The 21,087-nt window shown below is 26.7% G+C and overlaps 1 protein-coding gene across 1 annotated transcript; it reads left to right on the top strand.

Moving 5' to 3' along the window:
- The first annotated feature begins 299 nt into the window (after positions 1-299).
- On the top strand, positions 300-21,073 carry LOC135130093 (ankyrin-3). The gene is made up of 9 exons (XM_064057415.1): positions 300-852; positions 906-1,072; positions 1,122-1,234; positions 10,492-10,640; positions 10,695-10,932; positions 10,984-11,316; positions 18,841-18,944; positions 18,995-19,312; positions 19,364-21,073. The coding sequence occupies exons 1-9, from the start codon at positions 676-678 to the stop codon at positions 19,805-19,807; spliced, it is 2,043 nt and encodes a 680-aa protein (XP_063913485.1). The 5' UTR covers positions 300-675; the 3' UTR covers positions 19,808-21,073.
- The last annotated feature ends 14 nt before the right edge of the window (positions 21,074-21,087 follow it).

The following is a 21,087-nucleotide window of genomic DNA, read 5'->3' as shown; positions in this document are numbered from 1 at the left end:
TGTGTGCATTTTTCTTTCACTGGGTGTCTTTCCAGCGCATACATTTTGATCTTTTGTGTACCATATGGTAATTTGTCATTTCACCAGTCAAACATTTGCTAGTGTGAAATAGGCTTTATATTTCTTATCTAGTTTTTTTTTTGTAACCTGCATAATTCTTCAATAAAAGCGATGTTTTTCGAATTTTGTTGATTTATTAATCACGAATTTCATAATTTAATTTTCCCTGTTTATAGAAAACTGATAAAATTGGCGCCTTTGTCCATAAATCGTGTACCGCAAGATGGAGCCATCGCCGTTATTGATTGGATTAATGTGGTTGATGTGCGCATTATAAAAATCCTTTAAAAATGTTTTCACTGAATGTGCTTTCAAATAACATAAATTAATAATGTAAATAATGACAACGTCAGTTAAGACCGACTCCTGCAGCGAACGCGTCGTTAACAAAACGACAAAGTGCCCCATTTACGTCAAACCCTAACTGTCAATTGTATATAACCTAAAATGACTCCAAATTGACAGATTTTATCCAAATCGCGTCGAAAATGGATCAACCCCAGTATTTCCTTTAACCAGTTTTCACCGTAAGTACCCCTTCGACATCCACTTCGCGCGTACCTAGCCCTCTGTAGGTACAAATCAGTCATGTCGAAGACTTGTCAGTAGACAAGAATGGGGGGCTCAGTGAGTCAAGTGTTCCAGTCAGGAAGTGCACTGCTGTCGAACGGTCACGGCCACAAAGTTTCCGATTCGACGAGACAAAAGGTACAAACTATATTCGATGCTTTTAGAGCAAACCCAAAGATTGGAGTACAAAGATTAGAGGGACTTTTACAACAAATACCAAAAGTAAGTTTCATTTGGCGGCTGGGGACGAAAATGATGTCTTTGTTTTTACATAGAATGAGAATATTTTGGCGATACATGACGAAGCGGGCTACAACCTGCTTCAGAAGTGTGTAGGTGCAAACAATGTGGAGCTAGTGCGGTGGCTGTTGGCTCGACACACCGCTGCTGATGTCAATAGATTTCCTTGTAGTCTTCCGCTTCATATAGCTTGCTTGAAAGGGTACGGCATCACGTTTTAGTTAAATTATTTGATAATTATGTTGTTGTAGACATGATGAATGTGTGGATTTATTGCTGAAACATGGAGCTAAGGTGGATGTGGAGGCGCGGATGTGCTGGCCGGGGGCTCATAGCAGCAACTGTGAGGAGAGGGGAAAGTACTGTGAGTTGGTTTTTCACTGTTTTATTAATATAAAATTAATATAGTGAAAATACCGAGCTACCGCGAGCGAGCGAAGCTCGCAACTCTTTCCTACAACTATGTACTAATTCTCACAAAAGTAATTTTTATTTTAAACAGCACAACAACGTTTAATGTTGCGTTAATTATCTGATAAATAATAAATATGTCCACTAGTAAATAATCAACAGACATTAAATACTAGAATTTCAACGTCTATCTTATTTAAAATATATAATTTATGATGTTACAATCATGTGTCGTTAATGTATTCAAAGATACATCTGCTGACGTCTATCGTGGTAAAAATTTAAATTAAAAGTTTATGGATTGTAAACATGATGATTAGTTTAACATTTTTTCTGTAATTATATTTATTATTTATACTATATTTTATTTTTTGACGTGAGGAAACGTACCCACCCCGATTGCTATTGTGATGAATTTTTCATTAGTTATCAAAGTGGTGGGAGGAGCTTAATTTCAAAATGGATATTTCTCTACAAAAATTAACCTTCTTGAACACTTTTAAGTATTTTGTAACGAAAAGAAGAACGTATTTTAAGAAAAACTACGTAAAATATAAGCCCCGCCCACCCACCCTATCTCAAATGTGACTTTTTTTTAAATCGTCGTGAGCCAGGGGCGGAGCTTAATTGCAAAATCCTTATTTTTTACAAGAAATTACCATCTGAAACATGTTTTTAAATAATCGTATTGTTTAAAGAAAATTATAATGTATCTAGTAAAAAAGAAAGCCTCACCTATACCCACCCCGATTTCAATTGTGATGAATTTTTCATTAGTTATCAAAGTGGGGGGAGGAGCTTAATTCCAAAATGGATATTTCTCTACAAAAATTAACCTTCTTGAACACGTTTTAAGTATTTTGTAATGAAAAGAAGAACATATATTAAGAAAAACAACGGAAAATATAAGCATTCTTTTTTTTTTCGATTTTACGTTTCTCGACTTTTAGATTTTGAATGTTTCAATTTTTCGATTTTTCAATTTTCGGATCAAAAAAATGGAAAATTTGCAAATCGAAAAATTGAAGAAACGAAAAATTGAAAAATTTGGATGATGAGGAATTGAAAAATTGAAACTAATTTTTCGATTAGCAGTTTCAGTTTTCAATTTTTATTTTTTTCTATTTTTCGTTTTTTCAGTTTTCTGATTTTATAATTTTTCTTTTTATATTGTGAATTTTTTCTATTTTTGGGTTTTTCAACTTTTACTTTTTTTTTTTGTTTCAATTTTGGATTTTTCAATTTATCGACTTTCCAATTTTTCTAGTTTTCATTTTTAATATGTAATAATTACATTTCCACTTTTTCAGTTTTATTACACAGTTTTCGAATTTTTCTATTTTGTATTTATTGGATTTTTCAGTTTCTCGCTATTTAATTTTTCAATTTCTCGATAATTATTTTTTCAATTTTTCGATCTTCCAATGTTACAGTTTTTCGACTACACAATTTTGACAATTCCATAACATTTCGATTAAACAATTTTTCGGTTTTCCAATTTTTTGATTCGACTCGATTTTTCTTCTTTCCAATTTTATTATTAATTATTAATTTTTATCGGTTTTACGTTTCTCGATTTTCAGCTTTCCAATTTTTCAATTTTTCGTTTCTTCAGATCTTCAATATGCGATTTTTTGTTTTTCCATTTTTTTGATTTTGCCATTTTTCGATTTGCAATTTTTCCTTTCGATTTTATAATTTTCTTTATTTTTTCAATTTTTCGGTTTTTTAATTTTCTGGTTTTATAATTTTCTTTTTCCATTGTGAAATTTTTCAATTTTTGGGTTTTTCAACTTTTACATTTTTTTTTTCAATTTTAGATTTTTCAATTTCTCGACTTTTCAATTTTTCTAGTTTTCATTTTAAATATGTAATAATTCTATATTACCACTTTTTAAAATTATCACTTTTTCAGTTTTATAATACAATTTTCGAATTTTTCAATTTTGCAATTATTGGATTTTTCAGTTTCTCGCTATTTAATTTTTCAATTTCTCGATAATTAATTTTCCAATTTTTCGATCTTCCAATGTTACAGTTTTTTGACTTTTTCAACTATACAATTTTGACGATTTCAAAATTTTTCGATTTACCAGTTTTTCGGTTTTCCAATTTTTCGATTCGACTCGATTTTTCTTCTTTCCAATTTCATTATTAATTCTTAATTTTTTTCGATTTTATGTTTCTCGATTTTCAGAATTCCAATGTTTCAATTTTTTGCGATTTTTCGTTTTTCAATCTTTAGATTTTGCAATTTTTCGATTTGAAGTTTCACCAGTTTTCAATTATTCATTTTTCTATTTTTTTATTTTCCTTATTTTTTCAATTTTTCGGTTTTTTAATTTTCTGATTTTATTATTTTTCTTATTTCATTGTGAAAATTTTCAATTTTTGGATTTTTCAACATTTACTTTTTTTAATTTTTCTTCTTTTCAATTTTTCGTTTCTTCAATTTTTGATTTGCAATTTTTCTATTTTTCATTTTAAAGATGTAATAATTATTATAATTAATTATTGGATTTTTCAAATTCTTGATGTTTGATTTTCCAATTTTTCGATCTTGCAATGTTACTGTTTTGCCGATTCCATAATATTTGGATTTAACAATTTTTCGGTTTTCCAATTTTTCGATTCGACTCGATTTTTCTTCTTTCCAATTTCATTATTAATTCTTAAATTTTTTCGATTTTCTGTTTCTCGATTTTCAGATTTCCAATGTTTCAATCTTCGATTTGCGTTTTTTCGTTTTTCCATTTTTTTGATTTTGCAATTTTTCGATTTGCAGTTTCACGAGTTTTCAATTATTCGTTTTTTCTATTTTTTAATTTTGTTTATTTTTTCAATTTTTCGGTTTTTTAATTTTCTGATTTTATAATTTTTTTATTTCGTTGTAAAATTTTTCAATTTTTGAATTTTTCAACTTTTGCTTTTTTAATTTTTCTTTTCAGTTTTAGATTTTCAGTTTCTCGACTTTTCAATTTTTCGTTTCTTCAATTTTTGATTTCTAAGTTTTCTAGTTTTCATTTTAAAGAAGTAATAATCATTATAATTAATTATTTTATTTTTCTAATTCTTGATGTTTGATTTTCCAATTTTTCGATCTTCCAATGTTACAGTTTTGCCGATTCCATAATATTTGGATTTAACAATTTTTCGGTTTTCCAATTTTTCGATTCGACTCGATTTTTCTTCTTTCCAATTTCATTATTAATTCTTAATTTTTTTCGATTTTATGTTTCTCGATTTTCAGATTTCCAATGTTTCAATTTTTCGTTTATCTTCGATTTGCGATTTTTCGTTTTTCTATTTTTTTGATTTTGCAATTTTTCGATTTGCAGTTTCACGAGTTTTCAATTATTCATTTTTTCAATTTTTTGATTTTCCTTATTTTTTCAATTTTTCGGTTTTTTAATTTTCTGATTTTATTATTTTTCTTATTTCATTGTGAAATTTTTCAATTTTTGGATTTTTCAACTTTTACTTTTTTAAATTTTCTTCTTTTCAATTTTAGATTTTTCAGTTTCTCGACTTTTCAATTTTTCGTTTCTTCAATTTTTGATTTGCAATTTTTCTGGTTTTCATTTTAAATATGGAATCATTATTATAATGAATTATTGGATTTTTCAATTTCTTGATGTTTGATTTCCCAATTTGTCGATCTTCCAATGTTAACAGTTTTTCAACTATACAATTTTGACGATTTCAAAATTTTTCGATTTACCAGTTTTTCGGTTTTCCAATTTTTCGATTCGATTCGATCTTTCTTTCCGATTTCATTATCAATTCTTAATTTTTTTAGATTTTACGTTTCTTGATTTTCAGATTTCCAATGTTTCAATTTTTCATTTCCTCAGATCTTCGATTTGCGATTTTTCGTTTTTCCGTTTTTTTGATTTTGCAATTTTTCGATATGCAATTTTTCCTTCCGCTTTTTTAATTCTCTTTATTTTTTCAATTTTTCGGTTTTTCAATTGTTTGATTTTATAATTTTCTTTTTTCATTGTGAAATTTTTCAATTTTTGGGTTGTTCAACTTTTATATTTTTTTTTTGCAATTTTAGATTTTTCAATTTCTCGACTTTTCAATTTTTCTAGTTTCCATTTTAAATATGTAATAATTACATGTTAACACTTTTTAAAATTATCATTTTTTCAGTTTTATAATACAATTTTCAATTTCTCGCTATTTAATTTTTCAATTCCTCGATAATTAATTTTTTAATTTTTCGATCTTCCAATATTACAGTTTTTCGACTATACAATTTTGGCAGTTCCATAAAATTTCGATTAAACAATTTTTCGGTTTTCCAATTTTTTGATTCGACTCGATTTTTCTTCTTTCCAATTTCATTATTAATTCTTGATTTTTTTCGGTTTTACGTTTCTCGATTTTCAGCTTTCCAATGTTTTAAATTTTCGTTTCTTCAGATCTTCGATTTGCGGTTTTTTGTTTTTCCATTTTTTTGATTTTGCAATTTTTCCTTTCGATTTTTTAATTTTCTTTATTTTTTCAGTTTTTCGGTTTTTCAATTTTCTGATTTTATAACTTTCTTTTTCCGTTGTGAAATTTTTCAATTTTTGGGTTTTTCAAGTTTTACATTTTTTTTTTTCAATTTTAGATTGTTCAATTTCTCGACTTTTCAATTTTTCTAGTTTTCATTTTAAATATGTAATAATCACATGTTATCACTTTCTAAAATTATCACATTTTCAGTTTTATAATACAATTTTCGAATTTTTCTATTTTGCAATTGGATTTTTCAATTTCTCGCTATTTAATTTTTCAATTCCTCGATAATTAATTTTTCAATTTTTCGATCTTCCAATCTTACAGTTTTTCGACTACACAATTTTGACAATTCCATAACATTTCGATTAAACAATTTTTCGGTTTTCCAATTTTTTGATTCGACTCGATTTTTCTTCTTTCCAATTTCATTATTAATTCTTAATTTTTTTCAGTTTTACGTTTCTCGATTTTCAGATTTCCAATGTTTCAATTTTTCGTTTCTTCAGATCTTCGATTTGCGATTTTTTGTTTTTCCTTTTTTTTGATTTTGCAGTTTTTCGAATTGCAATTTTTCCGTTCGGTTTTTTAATTTTCTTTATTTTTTCAATTTTTCGGTTTTTCAATTTTCTGATTTTATAATTTTCTTTTTCCATTGTAGATTTTTCAATTTCTAAACTTTTTAATTTTTCTAGTTTTCATTTTAAAAATGTAATAATTACATATTATCACTTTTTAAAATTATCACTTTTTCAATTTTATAATACAATTTTCGAATTTTTCTATTTTGCAATTATTGGATTTTTCAATTTCTGGCTATTTAATTTTTCAATTTCTCGATAATTAATTTTTCAATTTTTCGATCTTCCAATGTTACAGTTTTTCGGCTACAGAATTTTGGCAATTCCATAAAATTTCGATTAAACAATTTTTCGGTTTTCCAATTTTTTGATTCAACTCGATTTTTCTTCTTTCCAATTTCATTATTAATTCTTAATTTTTTTCAGTTTTACGTTTCTCGATTTTCAGATTTACAATGTTTCAATTTTTCGTTTCTTCAGATCTTCGATTTGCGATTTTTTGTTATTCCATTTTTTTGATTTTGCAATTTTTCAATTGGCAATTTTTCCCTTCGGTTTTTTAATTTTCTTTATTTTTTCAATTTTTGGGGTTTTCAATTTTCTGATTTTATAATTTTCTTTTTCCATTGTGAAATTTTTCAATTTTTGGGTTGTTCAACTTTTACATTTTTTTTGCAATTTTAGATTTTTCAATTTCTCGACTTTTCAATTTTTCTAGTTTTCATTTTAAATATGTAATAATTACATGTTATAATTTTTTTAAATTATCACTTTTTCAGCTTGATAATACAATTTTCGAATTTTTCTATTTTGCAATTATTGGATTTTTCAATTTCTCGCTATTTAATTTTTCAATTTCTCGATAATTAATTTTTTAATTTTTCAATCTTCCAATGTTACAGTTTTTCGACTACACAATTTTGGCAATTCCATAATATTTCGATTAAACAGTTTTTCGGTTTTCCAATTTTTTTATTCGATTCGATTTTTCTTCTTTCCAATTTCATTATTAATTCTTAATTTTTTTCGGTTTTACGTTTCTCGATTTTCAGCTTTCCAATGTTTCAATTTTTCGTTTCTTCAGGTCTACGATTTGCGATTTTTTGTTTTTTTGTTTTTTTGATTTTGCAATTTTTCGATTTGCAATTTTTCCTTTCGGTTTTTTAATTTTCTTTATTTTTTCAATTTTTGGGTTTTTCAATTGTCTGATTTTATAATTTTCTTTTTCCATTGTGAAATTTTTCAATTTTTGGGTTGTTCAACTTTTACTTTTTTTAATTTTTCGTTTTTCAATTTTAGATTTTTCAGTTTCTCGACTTTTCAACTTTTCGTTTCTTCAATTTTTGATTTGCAATTATTGTAGTTTTCATTTTAAATATGGAATAATTATTATAATGAATTATTGGATTTTTCAATTTCTTGATATTTGATTTTCCAATTTTTCGATCTTCTAATCTTACAGTTTTTCAACTATACAGTTTTGACGATTCCAAAATTTTGCGATTTATAAGTTTTTCGGTTTTCCAATTTTTCGATTCGACTCGGTTTTTCTTTCCAATTTCATTATCAGTTCTTAATTTTTTTAGATTTTACGTTTCTTGATTTTCAGATTTCTAATGTTTCAATTTTTCATTTCCTCAGATCTTCGATGTGCGATTTTTCGTTTTTCCGTTTTTTTGATTTTGCAATTTTTCGATTTGCAATTTTTCCTTCGGCTTTTTTAATTCTCTTTATTTTTTCAATTTTTAGGTTTTTTAATTTTCTTATTTTATAATTTTTCTTATTTCATTGTGAAATTTTTCAATTTTTGGATTTTTCAACTTTTACTTTTTTTAATTTTTCTTCTTTTCAATTTTAGATTTTTCAGTTTCTCGACTTTTCAATTTTTCGTTTCTTCAATTTTTGATTTGAAATTTTTCTAGTTTTCATTTTAAAGATGTAATAATTATTATAATTAATTATTGGATTTTTCAAATTCTTGATGTTTGATTTTCCAATTTTTCGATCTTGCAATGTTGCTGTTTTGCCGATTCCATAATATTTGAATTTTACAATTTTTCGGTTTTCCAATTTTTCGATTTGACTCGATTTTTCTTCTTTCCAATTTCATTATTAATTCTTAATTTTGTTCGATTTTATGTTTCTCAATTTTCAGAATTCCAATGTTTCAATTTTTCGTTTATCTTCGATTTGCGATTTTTCGTTTTTCAATTTTTTTGATTTTGCAATTTTTCGATTAGAAGTTTCACGAGTTTTCAATTATTCATTTTTTCTTTTTTTTTAATTTTTCTTAATTTTTCAATTTTTCGGTTTTTAAATTTTTTGATTTTATTATTTTTCTTATTTCATTGTGAAATTTTTCAATTTTTGGATTTTTCAACTTTTACTTTTTTTAATTTTTCTTCTTTTCAATTTTAGATTTTTCAGTTTCTCGACTTTTCAGTTTTTCGTTTCTTCAATTTTTGATTTGCAATTTTTCTAGTTTTCATTTTAAAGATGTAATAATTAGTATAATTAATTATTGGATTTTTCAAATTCTTGATGTTTGATTTTCCAATTTTTCGATCTTCCAGTGTTACAGTTTTGACGATTCCATAATATTTGGATTTAACAATTTTTCGGTTTTCCAATTTTTCGATTCGACTCGATTTTTCTTCTTTCCAATTTCATTATTAATTCTTAATTTTTTTCGATTTTGTTTCTCGATTTTCAGATTTCCAATGTTTCAATTTTTCGTTTATCTTCGATTTGCGATTTTTCGTTTTTCCATTTTTTTGATTTTGCAATTTTTCGATTTGCAGTATCACGAGTTTTCAATTATTTATTTTTTTTAATTTTCTTTATTTTTTCAATTTTTTGGTTTTTTAATTTTCTGATTTTATAATTTTTTTTATTTCATTGTGAAATTTTTCAATTTTTGAATTTTTCAACTTTTACTATTTTTAATTTTTCTTCTTTTCAATTTTAGATTTTTCAGTTTCTCTACTTTTCAATTTTTCGTTTCTTCAATTTTTGATTTGCAATTTTTCTAGTTTTCATTTTAAAGATGTGATAATTATGATAATTAATTATTGGATTTTTCTAATTCTTGATGTTTGATTTTCTAATTTTTCGATCTTCCAATGTTACAGTTTTGCCGATTCCATTATATTTGGATTTAACAATTTTTCGGTTTTCCAATTTTTCGATTCGACTCGATTTTTCTTCTTTCCAATTTCATTATCAATTCTTATTTTTTTTCGATTTTTCGTTTTTCCATTTTTTTTGATTTTGCAATTTTTCCTTTCGGTTTTTTAATTTTCTTAATTTTTTTCAATGTTTCGGTTTTTCAATTTTCTGATTTTATAATTTTCTTTTTCCATTGTGAAATATTTCAATTTTTGGGTTTTTCAACTTTTACATTTCTTTTTTTCAATTTTAGATTGTCCAATTTCTCGACTTTTCAATTTTGCTAGTTTTCATTTTAAATATGTAATAATTACATATTATCACTTTTTAAAATTATCACTTTTTCAGTTTTATAATACGATTTTCGAATTTTTCTATTTTGTAGTTATTGGATTTTTCTATTTCTCGCTATTTAATTTTTCAATTTCGCGATAATAAATTTATCATTTTAAACGTGTTTTAAGTTTCTAAGAATAAAAAAGATCATCACAATTGAGATGGGGTGGGTGGGCGGGGTTTTATATTTTTATGTTTCTTCTTAATATACATAGTATTCTTTGAACAACACGATACTCAAAAACATGTTTGTGATTTCTTGTAAAGAAATAAGTATTTTGCAGTTAAGCTCCTCCCCCTTGGTTCACAGCGAATAAAAAAATTCATCACAATAGAGATAGGGCGGGTGGGCGGGCTTACATTTTGCCTTTGTGTTTTAATATGTGTAGACTTTTTTTCAGGACATGAAACTTAAAACATATTTAAAATGAAAAATTAAGTAATCTCAAAATTTTGCCGGATAAATCCTGTTTAAAATGTGCAAAATATGATCAGTCTATAATTGTAATTTATTATTGCATTTTTTTTTTTTTTTTGGAATTTGCGCCCCCACGGTGCAGGGGCTGCAGGGGTGTTGTGAATAAGCATCGCAAAATCTAATTTTATAATTTTTTTCCAGCGTCAGCCATTCAGCAAGAAGAAGCCTGCATAGAACGCGACAGTCGCGACCGTCCTTCCAGCAAACTTCAATCGGCAATCTATTACGCTTTAGACGGCGACCAAGTCACCATTCTCACCACGCTGGCGCAACGAAGCGAGGATCCATGGGTGAGTTCCCAAATCTAGCTTTTCCCGTACCGTCAATCTAAACCTCTTACCTAGAACGGCATTTTCCGGGCTCGGAAGCCTCTGCTCCACGCGGCATGCGAACGTGGTGCTTGGCGCTGCACTCAATTCTTAGTTACCGAAAGGACTGACGAAATCCATATTCTAAAGGATGAATACTATCCAATACACTACGCTGTACTTCATGATAGCAAGTTTCTAGAACTTTTAATAAGTGCCGGTGCGGACACGACGGTTCGGACGTGCACCCAGCAGATGACGCTGCTGCATGTCGGTGAGTTGATGCGCGATTGTGGCGAGAGAGGGGTCTGATTGTGTTTCGTAGTTCTTCTTGTTGCCCACAAGTCGGCGGAAGACACGGTTTCTACGATTCGGCTGCTCCTGGATCACGGGTGTAAGGAGCTGATAAACACACCTGATAGTTTAGGAAATACACCTTTACATGCGCTTATAGTCAGATACGCTTTAGAGGAGGCCCAGTACGGGTACGACAAGTGGAATAAATGGGACGTGCTGCATTTGGTTAGGTATTTGATACAGAGTGGAGCTCGACAGAGTATTAATCATGCAGGGAATTCGGCCGTCGCGTGCGTTTTGAGGCATGTGAGGGACTGGGATGTTTGCTACGAGTTACTCAATATGTTGCTGCACGAGGGGGGTAAGTACTTTTTTAACTGTTTTTTTTTATTTAACAAAAAAATAAGAATTATTAATATATATATTTCGTTTGATAAAAATATTCACACTAAATTAATGCTTGCTTTATGAATGGCATGAGTAACTAGAGCAGAAATTTAAAAAATCATCCACCATGCACAACTATCGAACGAGAGTAGAATTTTAGCCTCCGTGCATCAGAAAGTAACTTTCGTTTATTTTCTGACAAGATTGGTAAAATTTTGAACTTATTCTACAAATCAGTTTTTTTCTATGGCGATTGAAGCATTTAAAATTTAAAAATCGAGAAACATAAAATCGAAAAAAAAAATTTATCGAAAAATTGGAAAGTCGAGGAACTGAAAATTTTAAAATTGAAAAAACGAAAAATTAAAAAAGTAAAACTTGAAAAACCCAAAAATTGAAAAAATAAAGAAAATTAAGAAATCCAAACGGAAAATGGAAAAAATGAATAATTGAAAAATAGAAAAAAAAAACTGCAAATAGGAAAATTGCAAAATCAAAGAAGTGGAAAATCGAAAAACGTAAAATAAAAAAAAATAATGGAAAAATTGGAAAGAAAATCGAATCGAAAAATTGGAAAACCTAAAAATTGTTTAATCGAAAAATTATAGAACCGTCAAAATTGTATAGTCGAAAAATTGTAACACTGGAACATGGAAAAATAATTATAAAATTAAAAAAGTGAAAATTTTTAAAAATGACATTAATTTTTACATATTTAAAATGAAAACTAGAAAAATTGCAAATCAAAAATTTTAAAAAATGTAATCGTTGAAAAACCCAAAAATTGAAAAATCGAAAAATTGGAAAAATAATGAAAATTAAAAAACCGAAACAAAAAATTAAAAATTGAAAACTCGTGGAACTGCATATCGAAAAATTAAAGTATTTAAAATTTAAAAATGGAGAAACATAAAATCTAAAAAAAAATTAATCGAAAAATTGGAAAGTCGAGAAACAAAATTTTAAAATTGAAAAAACGAAAAATTAAAAAAAGTAAAACTTGAAAAACCCAAAAATTCAAACAATAAAGAAAATTAAAAAACCCAAACGAAAAATGGAAGAAATGGATAATTGAAAAATAGAAAAAATTAAAAACTGCAAATAGGAAAATTGCAAAATCAAAGAAGTGGAAAATCGAAAAATCGCAAATCGAGGAATTGAGAAACAAAATTTAAAAATCGAATCGAAAAATTGGATAACCTAAAAATTGTTAAATCGAAAAATTATAGAACCGTCAAAATTGTATAGTCGAAAAACTGTAACACTGGAACATGGAAAAATTATTATAAAATTGAAAAAGTGAAAATTTTTAAAACTGATATTAATTTTTACATATTTAAAATGAAAACTAGAAAAATTGCAAATCAAAAATTGAAGAAACGAAAAATTGAAAAGTCCAGAAATTGAAAAAATCAAAAATTAAAAAAAAAATGTAAACGTTGAAAAACCCAAAAATTGAAAAACCGAAAATTTGGAACAATAATGAAAATTAAAAAACCGAAACAAAAAATTAAAAATTGAAAACTCGTGAAACTGCATATCGAAAAATTGGAAAGTTGAGAAACTGAATATTTTAAAATTGAAAAAACGAAAAATTAAAAAAAGTATAACTTGAAAAACCCAAAAATTGAAAAAATAAAGAAAATTAAAAACTGCAAATAGGAAAATTGCAAAATCAAAGAAGTGGAAAATCGAAAAATCGCAAATCGAGGAATTGAAGAAACAAAATTTAAAAATCGAAAAACGTAAAATCAAAAAAAAAATAATGGAAAAATTGGAAAGAAAATTCAAATCGAAAAATTGGAAGACCTAAAAATTGTTAAATTGAAATATTATAGAACCGTCAAAATTGTATAGTCGAAAAACTGTAACACTGGAACATGGAAAAATTATTATAAAATTGAAAAAGTGATTTTTTTTAAATGATATTAATTTTTGCAAATCAAAAATCGAAGAAACGAAAAATTGAAAAGTCCAGAAATTGAAAAAAATAAAAAATTTAAAAAAATGTAGACGTTGAAAAACCGAAAATTTGGAAAAATAATGAAAATTAAAAAACCGAAACAAAAAATTAAAAATTGAAAACTCGTAAAACTGCGTATCGAAAAATTGAAGCATTTAAAATTTAAAAATCCAGAAACATAAAATCGAAAAAAAAATTAATCGAAAAATTTAAAAGTCGAGAAACTGAAAATTAAAAAAAGTAAAACTTGAAAAACCCAAAAATTGAAACAATAAAGAAAATTAAAAAACCCAAACGAAAAATGGAAGAAATGGATAATTGAAAAATAGAAAAAATTAAAAACTGCAAATAGGAAAATTGCAAAATCAAAGAAGTGGAAAATCGAAAAATCGCAAATCGAGGAATTGAAGAAACAAAATTTAAAAATCGAAAAACGTAAAATCAAAAAAAAAAATAATGGAAAAATTAGAAAACCTAAAAATTGTTAAATCGAAAAATTATAGAACCGTCAAAATTGTATAGTCGAAAAACTGGAACATGGAAAAATTATTATAAAATTGAAAAAGTGAAAATTTTTAAAACTGATATTAATTTTTACATATTTAAAATGAAAACTAGAAAAATTGCAAATTAAAAATTGAAGAAATGAAAAATTGAAAAGTCCAGAAATTGAAAAAATCACTAATTTTAAAAAATGTAGACGTTGAAAAACCCAAAAATTGAAAAACCGAAAATTTGGAAAAATGAAAATTAAAAAACCGTAACAAAAAATTAAAAATTTAATCGAAAAATTGGAAAGTCGATAAACTGAAAGTTTTAAAATTGAAAAAACGAAAAATTAAAAAAGGTAAAACTTGAAAAACCCAAAAATTAAAAAACCCAAACGAAAAATGGAAGAAATGAATAATTGAAAAATAGAAAAAATTAAAAACTTCAAATAGGAAGATTGAAAAAGTGGAAATTTTGAAAAATCGCAAATCGACGAATTGAAGAAACAAAATTTAAAAATCGAAAAACGTAAAATAAAAAAAAACAATGGAAAAATTGGAAAGAAGAAAAATCGAATCGAAAAATTGGAAAACTTTCTAAAAATTGTTAAATCGAAAAATTATAGATTCGTCAAAATTGTATAGTCCAAAAACCGTAACAATGGAAGATCGAAAAATTGAAAAATTAAATATCGAGAAATTGAAAAATCCAATAGATGGAAAAACTGGAGAAATTGCAAATCAAAAATTTGAAGTCGAAAAACTGAAAAATCTAAAATTGAAAAAACGAAAAATTAAAAAAAAATGTAGTTGAAACATCCAAAAATTGAAAAATTATAAAATCAGAAAATTGGAAAACCAAGAAATTGGAAAAATTAAAAAAAATATAAAGCCCAAAAGAAAAATTGTAAATCGAAAAATTGAAAAATCGAAAAAATTGAAAAATTTTAGAATGAAAAAAAAGAAATTATAAAATCAGAAAATTGAAAATCCAAAAAATTGAAAAATTGCAAAAATTAAAAACTCGTGAAACTGCAAACCAAAAAAGAAATAAATGAATCGAAAAATTGGAAAACTTAAGAAAAAATGGGAAAATTCTAAAATTCCAAAATTGAAAAAGTGAAAAAGTTTTTAAATTACAAATTATTTCAATTGAAAATGAAAACTAGAGAAATTGCAAATTAAAAATTTGAAAAGTCGAAAAACTGAAAAATCTAAAATCGAAAAACCAAAAAATTTAAAAAATGTAACAGTTGAAAAATCCAAAAATTGAAAAATTGTAGAACGAAAAAATAGAAATTATAAAATCTGAAAATTGAAAACTCGTGAAACTGCAAACCGAAAAAAAAAATTAATGAATCGAAAAATTGGAAAGAAGAAAAATCGAGTCGAATTGAAAAATTGGAAAACTTGAAAATTGTTAAATCAAAAAATTATAGAATCGTCAAAATTGTGTATTCGAAAAACTGTAACATTGGAAAATTGAAAAATTAAATATCGAAAAATCCAATGATTGCAAAATGGAAACATTCTAAAATTGCAAAACTGAAAAAGTGAAAAAATGTTTAAATTACAAATAATTATTACAATTGAAAATGAAAACTAGAGAAATTGCAAATCAAAAATTTGAAAAGTCGAAAAATTATAAAATCAGAAAATTGAAAACTCGTGAAGCTGTAAATCGAAAAATTGCAAAATCTAAAGAGTGAAACATACAAAAGTTTAAAATAAAAAAAAAGTGAAAAATCGAAAGAGGGAAGACGAAAAATTGAAAAAGTGAAATTTTTTCAAAATTATAATAAAAATTACATATTTAAAATGAAAACTAGAAAAATTGCAAACCAAAAATTCGAAAAACTGAAAAATCCAAAGTTGAAAAAACGAAACAAAAAAAGTAACAGTTGAAAAATCCGAAAATTTGAAAAAATTAAAAAAATTACAAAAACCGAAACGAAAAAGTGCAAATCGAAAAATTGAAAAATAAAAAAAAATGAAAATTGAAAACTCCTGAAACTGCAAATCGAAAAATTGCAAATTTAAAAAATTGAAACATTGAAAATCTAAAAATAGAGAAGCGTAAAATAAAAAAGAATCAAAAAATTGGAAAGAAGAAAAATCGAATCGAAAAATTGGAAAACCTAAATGGAAAAATTCAAAAATTGGAAAATTGGAAAAGTGAAATTTTTTAAAACTCATAATAACTATTACATATTTAAAGTGAAAACTGGAAAAATTACAAATCAAAAATTTGAAAAGTCGAAAAACTGAAAAATCTAAAATTGAAAAATTTTTAAAATCAAAAATTAAAAACCGAAACTAAAAATTGCAAAATCTAAAAAGGGAAAAATCGAAAAACTGTGTAAAATAAAAAAGCGGAAAAGACGAAAAATTGCAAATTCAAAAAAGTGGAAAATTGGAAAAGTCGCAAATCGAAGAATTGCAGAAACGAAAAATTATAAAGAAGAAAAATCGAAACAAAAAAATGGAAAATTTTAAAAATGTTAATCGAAAAATTATAGAATCATGAAAATTGTGTAGTCGCAAAATTGTAACATTAGAAGAAAATTGAAAAATTAAATATCGAGAAATTGAAAAATTCAATACATAATTGAAAAATGGAAAAATCCTAAAATTGGAAATATGAAAAAGTGACCAATTTTAAAAATTATAATAATTATGAAATACTTAAAATGAAAACTATAAAAATTGTAAATCAAAAATTGAAGAAACGAAAAATTGGAAAGTCGAGAAACTGAAGTCTGTAATTGAAAAATTTCACAATGAAAAAAAGAAGTTATAAAATCAGAAAATTGATATAAAATCAGAAAATTGAAAAACCGAAAAATTGAAAAAATAAAATTAAAAATTGAAAATTCGTGAAACTGCAAATCGAAAAATTGCAAAACAAAAAAGTGGAAAATCGAAAAATTGCAAATCGAAGAACTCAAGAAAGAAACAGTGAAAATCCAATTATTGAGAAAAGAAAAATCGAAAAAAAATTGATCAATCAAAAAATTAAACATCGAGAAATTGAAAAATCTAATAATTGCAAAAGGGAAGAATTCTAAAACTGTAAAATTGAAAAAGTGAAAACATTTTAAAATTATAATATGTAATTATTACATAATTAAAATGAAAATGAAACATGTCCACCATAGACTAACGTCTGTTGGAATAAACGTATTATTATTATTATTATTAATTGAAAACTAGAAAAATTGCAAATCAAAAATTGAAGAAACGAAAAATTAAGAAAAAGTAACAGTTAAAAATAAATAAAAAAATTGCAATAAAAAAAGTGGGAAGTCGAAAAATGGAGAAACGTAATATCTAAAAAATTAATGAATCGAAAAATTGGAAAGAAGAAAAATCGAATCGAAAAATTGGAAATCTAAAAATTGTTAAATCGAAAAATTATAGAATCGTTAAAATTGTAAATTCGAAAAACCGTAACATATAATAACCATGGAGAAATTTAAAAATACAATAATTGCCAAATGGAGAAAATCAAAAATTGGAAAAATGGAATTTTTTTAAAATTATAATCATATTTAAAATGAAAACCCGAAATCTTGCAAATCAAAAACTGAAGAAACGAAAAATTTCAGAAAATTGTAAAACCAAAAAATTCAAAAAATAAAGAAAATTAAAAAACCGAAACGAAAAATTGAAAAATCGAAAAAATTAAAAATTGAAAACTCGTGAAAGTGCAAAACGAAAAATTGTAAAATCAAAAAAATGGAAAATCGAAAAATCGCAAATCAAAGAACTGAAGAAACGAAAAATTGAGAGATGAAAAAATGTAAAAATCAGGAAACGTAAAATCGAAAAAAAAAAGAATGGAAAAATTGGAAAGAAGAAATATCGAATCGAATCGAAAAATTAGAAAACCCAAAAATTGTATAGTCGAAAAACTGTAACATTGAAAGATCGAAAAAATGAAAAATTAAATATCGAGAAATCGTAAAACCTAATAATTACAAAAGGGAAAAATTGAAAAAATTTTAAAATTTCAATAACTTTTACATATTTAAAATGAAAACTAGAAAAATTCCTAATCAAAAATTGAATAAATGAAAAATTAAAAAGTTGAGAAACTGAAAAATCTGAACTTAAAATCGAAAAAAATAATAAATCGAAAAATTGGAGAGAAAAAACATCGAATCGAATAAAAAAATTGGAAAACCTAAAAATTGGAAAACCTAAAAATTTTTAAATCGTCAAAACTGTATAGTCGAAAAAGTGTAACATTGCAAGATCGAAAAATTGAAAAATTAATTATACGAGAATTTGAAAAATGCAATAATTGCAAAATTGAAACATTCTAAAATTGTTAAATGAAGAAAAAATTTAAAAATGATAATAATTATAACACATTTAAAATGAAATCTCGAAAAATTGCAATTCAAATTGAAAAATTTCACACAAAAAATATATAAAATCTCAAAATTGAAAAAATAAAGGAAATTAAAAAACCGAAACGGAAAATAAATATAAAATAAATAAATAAAATAAAACGAAAAATTGCAAAATCTAAAAAGTCAAACATCCAAAAGTTGGAAAATCGAAAAACTGAAGAAACAAAAAGATGAAAAATTGAACAACTGAGAATTTCAAGACAAAATAATTGGTTTTTACTTTATAAAGGTAATCAGGAACCAAAATCAGAACAAAATATATAATTTTACACATTTTTCAATCGTCAATATTCGTGAGTTTATTCAAGTGCCTATTGGATCAGGTCGACTACAAAAATATTACTTCCCATCTAAAATCTATCCGTAATAAATTTATTAAATGCACATTCATTTTGTCAAAAAAAATCTACTGAATGCTTTAAAATATTATCTCGAAAAGTTCTCGTTTCGAATCAAAATTTTCTCTAATCACGCCAGAAAATGTTGGTCCTTGTTCATTTTATTTAAGTGTGTATGAGTTTATGAAAACCTGCAGAGAGGAGGCGGAGAAGTGTAGATAGTAGTTGAAAATGACTAGTTCATCGAACTGTTTTCAGACAAACTTACTAAATCTACAATTTTTGCTACAGGCGACCCAAACATGGTGGGCAGGGACGGTTCAGTGCCTTTAATGGTCTGCTTAGTTCCCCTAATAAACAAAGACCCGCTCCACCACTTCACCCACAGCATGAAGGTACTCCCATTTTTCGTAATAAACGCACCTCACCAACCATAATCCCACAGGTTTGTTACTTAAACTGCATCCGAATTTTGCTGAAAGAGGGCGCTAATCCGAACTGCAGCTACCGAGCGAACTTAACTCCCCTCCACGTGTTGGTCTTCACCGTTTCGGAAAACATAACTCTGAACTGCGACGTTCAGAAGGAGCTCAACTTCGAGTTTATAAAAAATTTGCTAGTCCTGCTGCTGACACACGGGCTGGATCCGAACGTCAGAGTGAGCAATAGGACCCAGCATATCCTGCAGTCGTGTATGGACATGATCCAGAATGTTCGTGATTGCAAGGACATCCACTACGTTTATGATCTTACGCTTACTTTGGTGAGTGAAACTAGAGTTTGTGACTGATCGTCAATGTTTTACTTTCTCTAGGTACAATACGGGGCGAATCCCGACCTGAGCTTGAACATGTCTGAAGCAATAAAGAACCATCCGTTGCACCTCCAGTCCATTTGGAAAACCAAGAACTACATCCTCTACTACTATATAATGCTGATATCGAGGAAAGAGAATCTCATAATGGACCCCAACATGAGTTTTTCTAAGATCATCATGTTGTTCTACTTGATAATGCAGCACAAGCCGCTATTCGAGTGCTTGAAGATCCTGCACACCCAGCAGTTGAGTTTGGTGCCCGGAAAAATGACTGAACCGTTAACTTGTATCATTAGAGATTTATATAAAAGACCCAGAAGTCTGAAACAGATCTGCCGCGTTAAAATACACAACTGTCTCGGCCGAAGGCCGGGACTATACATTAACAAACTGAATCTGCCCAATCAGCTTAAAGATTATTTGTTGAATTTTGAACCGTAGATCGAGGTACGTTGAAGACGTTCAGGATTTCTTCTAATATCTGTAAGTGAAAAATACGATTCGCCGGCCATTTGCGCGTTTTTATTCGTTTATTCAAACTGATGAGTTGAGCGTGGGAAATCCGCAGCATCTACACGGTTATGTCGGTGACGATGATAGGTGCTGATGGATTTTTTTCATGTGCGGTTGCGGTCTATTTTGATGGAGTTATTGTCAAACAATCCTCTATAGAAGTTTTATTTTAATTTTTGACACCAGTGTTGGAATTTATAGCCCGTTTCTAGTCCGTTTTTAAAGCTTTACGATTTCGAAAATATACAAAAATGTATATAAAAAAAATTTAAGTTGTGTTTACCAAAAAAAATGGTAAAATTTTATTTAATATTTAAATGACGCTTGAAGCGTTTTTTGTTGATGATTTTAAAGAAAGTCTGTTTTACTAAAAGTAGTTTGAAAAAGAAGTCTAGACGAATTCAGTCCATGACAACCACTTCTCTTTTGTTTTTTGAAGAAGGTGCCGATTTGCCCTACGTATTGTCCAATACTCAAGTTTAAGTCAATTAACCGACGCCCCACCGTTTCTTTGAGAGTGCAGTTCCGTTCACAATCCTTGTCGCTCAAATTACGCTTCGTCGTGACCCGAACTGTACCGCCCGTCTGTGATATCGAAAAAAATCTTGAACGTTCTTCAATTGTTGCTAGTTTTTAAGGGAGATAATATACTTGTGATTTCTTGTTAAAATTTCTAAATTTTAGTAATTATAAGTGTCGGAATTCAGTTGAACGGTACATTTGGAGCGACTAAAGCAAGGATGTTGTAGAACTACGACTTATGATATCTTAATACGCTTTTGAGCTGTGTTCGTGTCGAACAGGGTTTTGTGCAGATTAGACAGGTTTCCGAATTTTTACCTTTGATCATCACTCGTTGCCTCCTGAGTTTAACACACAGTTTACCAGAAGCACGGATAAATGTGTTCTTGCAGCGCGTGTCCAAAACGGATTTCTGTTACTACTCGTTTTTCTTTGACAATAAGTAAAGTAAGCTTGGTTTGTCTTAGAAATCTGGCAAAGTCCTATGCTATACAAAATATCAGCTCTGTAAATTTTAATATATATGCCAAATATTATTAAGTAAGAGCTAAGTATAATATATGAATTGTATAGTATATTTTATGTTAAGATTTAAGATTATGTGATTTTATTGTTGGCATATTGGTATCATATTTGGATAAAAAGTATTTAATAAAAAAATGTCTATATTGAGGGAGTTGTTTTAT

Source organism: Zophobas morio, unplaced genomic scaffold, assembly GCF_036711695.1.
Source record: "Zophobas morio isolate AGI-343-1 ecotype UQ-CSIRO unplaced genomic scaffold, CSIRO_AGI_Zmor_V1 ptg000017l, whole genome shotgun sequence".
NCBI lineage: Eukaryota > Metazoa > Arthropoda > Insecta > Coleoptera > Tenebrionidae > Zophobas > Zophobas morio.
Note: the sequence above shows the minus strand (reverse complement) of the source record. Positions and strands in the feature narration are given on the sequence as shown.

What these genes read in the sequence shown, in the direction of transcription:
- LOC135130093 (XM_064057415.1), top strand. Translation starts at nt 676, where the DNA reads ATGGGGGGCTCAGTGAGTCAAGTGTTCCAGTCAGGAAGTGCACTGCTG. An exon ending in TTTTACAACAAATACCAAAA is followed by an intron (nt 853 to 905) that starts GTAAGTTTCATT and finishes GTTTTTACATAG; the next exon opens with AATGAGAATATTTTGGCGAT. An exon ending in TGAGGAGAGGGGAAAGTACT is followed by an intron (nt 1,235 to 10,491) that starts GTGAGTTGGTTT and finishes ATTTTTTTCCAG; the next exon opens with CGTCAGCCATTCAGCAAGAA.